At 52.6% G+C, this 9,104-nt stretch overlaps 1 protein-coding gene across 1 annotated transcript in view; it reads right to left on the bottom strand.

Annotated features, from left to right (window-relative positions):
- Positions 1-805: 805 nt before the first annotated feature.
- Positions 806-9,104, bottom strand: part of LOC102453242 (alpha-2-macroglobulin-like protein 1) — a 39,828-nt gene continuing 31,529 nt past the window's right edge. Inside the window, 1 exon segment of the mRNA XM_075923872.1 lies at positions 806-8,598. Coding sequence (XP_075779987.1) covers positions 8,455-8,598 — 144 coding nt within the window. The 3' untranslated portion in view covers positions 806-8,454.

Raw genomic sequence — 9,104 nt, 5'->3', positions numbered from 1 at the left:
ACAATTTATATCAAATCAGCAGCACAGCCATGGGCGCACACATGGCCCCACAATATGCCAACGTCTTTATGGCTGACTTGGAATAACATTTCCTCAGCTCTCGCCCCCCTAGAACCTTTACTCTACCTATCCTACATTGACAATATCTTCATCATATGGACCAACGGGAAGGAGACCCTTGAAGAATTCCACAGGGATTTCAGCAAATTCCACTCCACCATCAACCTTTGCCTGGACAAGTCCATATGAGAGATCCACTTCCTTGCCACTACAATTACATGACAGACACATTTCCACCTCCTTATACCAGAAGCCTACCGACTGTTACACTTACCTGCATGCCTCTAGCTTCCATCCCAGACAAATTTCTCAATCTATTGTATACAGACAACCCTTAAGAATGGAGCAGATTTGCTCCATTCCCACAGTCAGGGTATGTCTACACTGCCACCCTAGTTCGAACTAGGGTGGCTAATGTAGGCATTTGAAGTTGCAAATGAAGCCCGGGATTTAAATATCCTGGGCTTCATTTCCATCTTGCCGGGCGCCGCCATTTTTTAAATCCCCCTTAGTGCGGACTCTGTGCCTGTGGCTACACGCAGCACAGAGTAGGTAGATCGAATTAGGCTCTCTAATTCGAACTACCGTTACTCCTCGTGGAACGAGGTGTACCAGTAGTTCGAATTAGAGAGCCTAATTTGAACTACCTATTCCGTGCCACGTGTAGCCGCAGGCACTAACAGGGATTTAAAATTGGCGGCGCCCGGCAAGATGCAAATGAAGCCCGGGATATTTAAATCCCGGGCTTCATTTGCAACTTCGAATGCCTACATTAGCCACCCTAGTTCGAACATACCCTCAGAGACAAACACCTGCAGGATCTATATCAGGCATTTTTAAAACTTAAATACCCACCCAGGGAAGTAAAAAAACAGATTGACAGAGCCAGACAAGTAGCAGCTTCTTTAAGACAAGCCCATCAAAGAAAACAACAGGACACCACTTGTCATCACCTACAGCTCCCTACTTAAACCCTTCAATGTATTATCAACAATCTGCCACCTGTCCTGGAAAATGACCCATCACTCTCACAGGCCTTGGGGGACAAGCCAATCCTCACCTACAGACAACTCCCTAACCTCAAATAAATTATTTCCAGAAACCATGCAGCGCATCTCCTTCATAATCATCCAGGAACCCAACCTTTCAATCAGCCCCAGTGCCAACTCTGTTCACATATACACAAGTGATATCATCACAGGATCTAACCACATAAACTATCACATCAGAGGCTCATACAACTGTACATCCACCAATGTGATCTATGCCATCAAGTGCCAGCAATGCCCCTCTGCCAAGGATATTGGTCAATCTGGACACTCTCTACAACAAAGGATAAATGGATATCAGATATTCGAAAAGGTGACACAAAGAAACCTGTTGGGGAACATTTCAACTTGCCCAGGCACTCACTAATGGATCTCAAAGTCACCGTTTTATTACAAACCAATTTAAAAAAAAAACAGCTTGAAAGGGAGGCTGCATAACTTAATTTCATTTACAAGTGTGATACCTGCAACAGAGGTCTCAACAAAGACCTTGTGTGGCTGGCCCACTACATTCCACATCCCAATGAGACAAAAACCTAAGCACAGGGTATTTAAGAGCATCTTTCTACCTTCAGGGCGTCTCTTATCTTGCCTTCCTAATGGGGAGCCAGCTCCATCCCTGGGCAATTGGTGCTGGGTGTAAGAACAATGTCAGGGTGGGTGGAGGTTGTGCCCACAACCCTGGGATCCCCAGGCCAATGCCCTATCCCACTACACAACCCACCCCACCTCCCTACCTTCAGGGTGTCCCTTATTTGGCCTTCCTAAGGGGGCAGCTGGTGGTGACTCTCTCGAGTGGGTGGGGCTTCGTTTAGCATGGATACTCTAATTGACAATTCCTTTTCCCCTTCTTTTTCCTTCTCTTCCCCCACCCTCCTCTGTCCCCTCTCTTTCTCTGCTGTTTATTTGGAACCTGGATCCCTTAACACCATTCATCCAAAGAAGTAGGTTGTGCCCACAAAAGCTCATTATACCATCTACCTTTTTTGTTAGACTCTGAAGTGCTGTAAGACTATTTGTTGGTTTTTTATGGTTTTTTCGTGTATTTTGTGTGAGGGAATGTAGACAGAGAGGCCAGATGCACTGTGATGGGTGATTTAGGTAACAGTGAAAATAATATATCTTCCCTAAGACCTTCAAGAAGTAACTTCATGGCAGTCTTGTCACAGGCCAGTTCCTCAAGTCAAATCCACACGGAAAACTTGGAATTACAACTCATACGCAAATTCAATTCAATTATTTATGGACTTAATCAAGATTTGGAGTGGTGGAGCCTTTGTCAATGAAGGTGCTAACTACTTTCTGAATGGTATCCTTCCTGCCTTATCCATCCACTGACTTTGAACTTTATCTACTCAGGTTTAGCACCCTTTCTTCTGATACTTTATGCATAGAAGAAGACAGAAGATAGGGACATGTAAGGTAGTCAGGTCTTTCTGGGCCAACTCTGCGGCCACCAAAGCTGACACTGTTCTTGGAATTTACTGCTCCAAAAGCTGAGGCCCATACCACTCAAGCTAAAGGAGAATCCCCAATAGGTGTTACCAATACAGGGCTTATGACAGAGAGTCTAGCCAGTCAAGGGTTTTGGCATTCTCTCTTTTTCTTGCAAGCAAGTGGTCTAGCCTTGCATTTGGCTCCGCTTTTATGGTTTCTTTGCCTTCTACAGAAGAAAATGCTGTAAGACTACGGTGTCCCCTGCCTGTGAGACCATCCTCTCATGCTCTGTATGTGACTACCTGGCACAGCCTGGGAGGCCTGCAAGAAAGACACTGTCCTGGGTAACAGTGTTCAGTGGGAGGGGACCAGCATGCAGCAGGATGCCATTTATGGGATCTGTTTGGGATGAGGGCCAGTGCAGATCATCCCAACCCAGAGAAACTAAAGAGTGGGGATGTGTGGTGCTGCAGCGCCATCTAGTGGCCAAAGGAGTGATCACTCCTTCTAGAGTCTGGTCTCTTCTGGTTGAGAGAGACAGACAGTAATGTAGGGTCAGATAAAGAAGTTTCAAATGTGTTTAAGCAGGATGCTTTTGTCAGTGTTTTAAAGTGTAGTGGTGAGACTATTGCTCTGGAGTGAGTCTGTATTGCTGAGCTCCCTGAGCCATCCCGTCCCCCCAGTTGGGGCTGGATAGAATTGGTACCGAACAGGAGAGACACGAGGGAGTACAGGGCGTTGCAAACCCCCAAACACCATGGGCAGGAGGGGCCGTCCAGCAGCCAGCAGGCAGTCTAGTGGGGGAATGGTGGCCACAGAAGGGCTCTGATCCCCTGCATTCACCAGCAGCAGCAGGAAAAATGGAGCAAGGCAACCCTACTGCTGGGAGAGGGCACAGGACCACCCCCGCACTCCCTCGAGGGAAGAGGGGAGATGCATTGGCCGAGGGAACAAAGCAGCAGGGCCGCCTTGCTCCACTTCCCCCGCTGCAGCCTGTGAGTGCAGGGATGGCAGAACACTGCTGCCAGCGCCAGCCCTGCTAGCCTCCCAGATCAGCTTGGTTGGGGAAGGAGGTGGGGCAGGAGTGGAGCAAGGGCGGGGAGGGGGCTGAGCAGGGGCAGAAAGATGCAGGGTCTGGCAGGAGGGGATTGTCCTTCCCTGGACTGAGGGGGTCACGTGGCTGATGCCCCCCCTCACCCAGCTTCCCCTCTGACTAGCTGCCTCTGGTGCTGGAAGGTGAAAGGCTGCATGCAGATGGGGGTGCGGGCTCTGGGCTGGGACCGAGGTTTGGCATGTGAGCCTGAGCCAGAGGCAGGGGGTTGGGATATGGGAGGAGATGAGGGGTGCAGGGTCCAGCTGGGAAATGCTTACTACAAGCAGCTCCCGGTCAGTGGTGCAACAGGGCTAAGGCAGGCTCCCTGTCTGTCTGGCCCTGTGCTGCTCCCAGAAGCAGCCAGCATGGTGCTGCAGCCCCTGACCAATGACAGCTGTGGAGTCAGTGCTCGGAGAAAGGGGGGGCTGTGCATGCATCCTGCTGCCACCCTCCACAAGAGCCAAAGGAACATACCAACCACTTCCGGGAGTGGCAAGGAGCCAGGGCGGGCAGGGCGCCTGCCTTAGCCTCACTGCACTGACAGACTTTTAGAAGCCTCAAATCTTCCAGTTTGACTTCAGTAGCTTCCAGGAGATGAAGCTCTATTCCAGGAGCCTCTCTGAGAGACCAGGAGGGTTGGCAACCCTAGTACTTACAGATTAATGTCATTAGAGCTACAGGGTCCTTCTCCAGAGGCAGGGCTGTGTATGGGCAGAGCACAGGACTTAGAACCTAGACATCCAAAATCTCCTCTTGGCTCTGCTGGATGACCCTGGACTAGTAATTCAATCTGTGGACTTCCCTTTCCTCTTAGCTCTAAAAGGGGCATGGAGATGGGAACCTGTTCCTAAAGGATGAGGTGATGCTCATTCATGTGCGTAAAATGCTTTAAAATTCTCAGATACAAATGCTGGGGGTCCAAACATTGTGGTAATGGCCAGGCTGGCATAGATATGCCTTCTGCTGGGTGCAGTCGGCACTGCACTTGTGGTCACAGAGCACGAAGGGCAAGTGGAGAGTCCATCTGAGCAGTAGCTCCAGGCGTAAGATCTTGACGCAGCAGGAGAGGACTGCTACCCTTACTCTTGCTGGGAAGGGCCATGTGACCAATGTGTCTTAAATCTCCACTGGCTGCTTGTGGTATTTTCTCTCCGGGGTGTGTGTGTTTCTCTTCCTCCTCCCCCACTTCAACCGGGGACACTTTGTAAGTCCTTTGCTTTCTTCTTCAAAGAGTAGGAACAGATGCCCCTTCCCCCAGCTTTCCAGCAGTCATGCTATGCTGCTGTCAGATACTATGGGGAGATTAGGCATGCTGGGACTCATTAATTGCCTGATGCCAGCTTCTGATCAATTAGTAACTTCATGGCAGTCTTGTCACAGGCCAGTTCCTCAAGTCAAATCCACAGGGAAAACTTGGAATTACAACTCATACGTAAATTCAATTCAATTATTTATGGACTTAATCAAGATTTGGAGTGGTGGAACCTTTATCAATGAAGGTGCTAACTACTTTCTGAATGGTATCCTTCCTGCCTTATCCATCCACTGACTTTGAACTTTATCTACTCAGGTTTAGCACCCTTTCTTCTGATAATTTATGCATAGAGGTAGGGGGGTGGGCCACAGAGCATCTTTCTTCCTCCTCCCCCCCTCCCCTTCCCTTCTCCTATTTATTTCGAGTTTCCTTATCCACTAATCATAACTCGGTCATCTGAAGAAGTGGGTTGTGCCCACGAAAGCTCATGATCCCGTCTATATGTTAGTCTGTAAAGTGCTACCAGACCATTTGCTTGCTGTTTTTTTCTGTAACAGACTAACTCGGCTACCCCCTGAAGTTCATGGCTTAGAATAGCCTACCAGTTTGTTACAATTATCCCGACTCAGACTGAAATTTCTCAAGGGAGCTGTTTTATCCACCTGTTAATGGAGAAGGGCACAGGTGGCAGCAGCGAGAACTGAAGTGTTAGGAAGACGGCTTGGGGATGATGACCCCTCTGTTGTGCTAAGTGCAATTGTGTGAAAGTGCAAAATCAGACAGGGAGTGGGAGCCAGGGCTGAGCAGGAATGGTGCGCGGAGGTGAAAACAGGGAGGGGCCTGCCCTATCCTCACACGTCTGCACTACAGGCAGCACGACCTTCTCCATGTTTGTTTCAAAGCTGCCATCTGGCTGGCATGGACAGACTGACAGTCCAGGGCGGGCTTCGTCCTAGGGGGTTGAAGGCAGTCGGCCTCCTTGGGCCTGCTGACAGGGCACTCGGTTACTCATCTCTGGAACTGGGTCATTCAGCAGATGTAGTGCCAATTATGGTGTGCTGTAGACCTGCCCGTGCCTTAGAAAGGGCAGCTAATGAGTAAGAGCCTGGAGGAGTATGAGTCAGTGGCGGAGGTGGCTTACCTGAGAGACAGGGATGTGCAGAGAAAGGGGTTTGAGGTCCAGCTGTTAACTCCACCCCTTCCTGCCCATCTCCAAGTGCAGGAAAGGTCTCTGATGAGGGTAGTGCTGGGAAAGGCCATGAGGGCAAAGGGAGGGCAACAGAGGAGCCAGGAGCTCGCCTCTGGTGGCCATCATCCCTGTGGGGGTCCCACCATTCCATTGTAACCATGAGACCAACAGTGGAGACCTAGTGTGCAATTGTTTAATTCTCCTCTGGCAAATCCCCAGAGCAAATGGACTTGAAGCCAAAGACACCGTCCCCTGGAAGAAAAATCAGGCCGGACCTGGGGGCAGGGCAGGAAGCAATAACCCAGTCTCCCCAGCTGGAAGCTCCTCCACGAATCCCTCACGGGTCCCCCACAACGCAGCCCAGCCATTGCCTTCCCAGCAAGGAGGCTGCAGGAATCCTACTGAGCTGTGGTGGGAGCTGGATGCCCCACGTCCATCCAGCCTCCTCCCCCTGCGCTGGAAGAGAGGGCAGAGCAATTACCTAGCAGTCAGGGGGTGCGGCTCCCCCCACACACTTGGGAGCTTTTGTCCACATGGTATCAGCCAGGAAAGCAGCCGGGCTGCAGCGTTAGAGCAAGGAGAGGTGGGCAGGGATGGTGTGGTCCTGCACAATCCCTCCCCTTGGTAGGGTGACCATATTTGAACTTTCAAACGAGGACACCTGGTGCCTGTTGTGCCACGGCAACTGCTCCACCCACACAGGCGGCCAGGCTTGGGAGCCAGCAAACTCGTTCCTGCACACGCCAAGCCCGGGGTTCTGGCCACCTCCTTGCTGGTGCCTTGGGCCTGCCGCTGCCCCCACTGGCTCTCGTGGCACGAGGGGACGCTGCATGCCGGGTTCCCACTTCCCCGCTGCACCGCCCTGAGACACACAGCTGTGCGGGCTCCAGCAGTGCCACGGACCCACCGGCAGCCCAGGCTGCTGCAGGGGCAGGAGGAGAGTAGGGGGGCAGGGAGGTTGCTGGCTGGGACCCGTCCTGGGGCATGAAGTTAAAGGCACAGAGGAGAGAAGTGACCTGGCTAGAAAAGGAACCCAGGAATCCTGCTTCCCAGAATCCCTTCCTTTCCCCTACCCACCCCACCAAGTACCAGCTCCCACAGTCCTCACAGAGTGGTGACTAGAACCCCCAAATCTAACCCACAGACCCACTGCCCACTGATAGGAAAGGAAAGAAGCCAGAAGTTCTAACACCCAGTTCCCTGCTTTAACCCAGTGCCCCTGCCCACCCCCAGAACCAACCACCCCCCAGCCCTCCTGCTGTAACCCAATGTCCCACCCCTGCCCAGAGCCAGGCACCCCCCCAGGCCCTCACTCTAACCCACTGCCCTTTCCCTCCCACAGAGCCAGGGAAATAAATCTAGTGGGGTGGTGGGTGATGCCCTGGGTCTGAGAGCCCCTGTTGCAGCCACACACTTTTCCCTCCAGGTGCTGGGGCACATGTGCAGACCAGCTGTTAACATCTGGGCACATGTCTCCAAATGTTCCATTTGACAGGCAAGTGCCACCACCCCCTCCCCAATCCCCTTTGCAGGGCAAAAAATCCTGGACATTTTTTGCCATTTTAAAAAGCCGGCCAGACGGAAATTTAACATGGGAAAATGAGGACATGTCCAGAAAAAAACGGACATATGGTAACCGGCAGGCCCCTCCCTTACCCCTTGGCCTCAGTGGGCTTTGGCACAGGCCCTGCCTCGGCCAGTAATGGGTGGGCTCCTGAGCTCCTTGGTCAGAGTTCTGACTTAGACCAGCTGGCGCAGGGCTTCTGTTTTTTCCCTTCAAAGCCAACTTGCACTGAGCCAGCCATGCTGCCTGGTGTTGGTAGGGCTTTCAGCAACTACTATTAGGCAAATAGTTCAGCCCCCTCCAAAGGCCAGATCACTCTTTGTTTCCCTACAATGGGTGACACCATCCTGGCTGCCGCTTCCTGATTGCTCCATGGTAAACAGAGCTCCGGCCTCCCCACAACTCCTCCCTCCCACCACAAGGGTTTCAACTCCCACCACGGCAGGGAGATTCTTCTGCCCCTACAGAACTGTCACCCAGACCCTCTTCCCCCGTCACCTGCAGTAGCTTCCTCATTGTGTCCTGAAAAGTATCCAGTCCCCCACTCCCCGCCTCTTCTGGGGCATCGCCTGCCCTCTGCATTCCTGTCATGCCCCACCCCAGACATCCACTGTCACCCACCTCCTCCCCAGCTGTCAGCTCCCGAGCCGTGCCAGAGCTCACACCTACCTCAGCTACAGACGGCATTATAGTCAGCCAGCGCTCGCTCTTCTGCAATGAGAAGTAAAGCCAGAATTACACCTGGGGAGAGTGTGCCGAGTCTGAAGCCCGCTACTGTCCCCCAGAGCTTAGAGGCCAAGAAGAGCCTCAGCTCCCTGCCTGGAAGCACAGCAGCCACCACAACCCACCTGGCTGATAGAAATCATAGACTTTGATGTTGGCTGGTTTCAAGCCCTTCACCTCCACCTCTTGTTCCAGTTGCAGGAGGAAAGTCTGAGACTCATCGCTTAGCTTGTGGAGGTAGGAGGGGGACCATCAGGGAAAGGGAGGGACAGTGAGAAAAATTACACATCTGCCTGGGTCAGGGCTTGATGTGATATTGTCCAGTTAACGCGCCGCAGGTCAGGACTTTACAAAAGCAGCAACTACTAGGATTAGCAAACAACAAGCTTCCCCACTGCACAGCCCTTAGTGCCCAATCAGTCCCCAATTTTTCAGTGCTAGGCTCCCCTCACAGCCCTGCCAGTGCCCCTCAGCCCTGCCCTGCAGCCCCCTGCTATTCCAGCCCTGGGCTCCCCTCACAGCCCTGTCAGTGCCCCTCAGCCCTGCCCTGCAGCCCCCTGCTATTCCAGCCCTGGGCTCCCCTCACAGCCCTGCCAGTGCCCCTCAGCCCTGCTCTGCAGCCCCTGCTATTCCAGCCCTGGGCTCCCCTCACAGCCCTGCCAGTGCCCCTCAGCCCTGCCCTGCAGCCCCCTGCTATTCCAGCCCTGGACTCCCCTCACAGCCCTGCCAGTGCC

Source organism: Pelodiscus sinensis, chromosome 1 (assembly GCF_049634645.1).
Source record: "Pelodiscus sinensis isolate JC-2024 chromosome 1, ASM4963464v1, whole genome shotgun sequence".
Taxonomy (NCBI): Eukaryota; Metazoa; Chordata; order Testudines; family Trionychidae; genus Pelodiscus; species Pelodiscus sinensis.
Note: the sequence above shows the minus strand (reverse complement) of the source record. Positions and strands in the feature narration are given on the sequence as shown.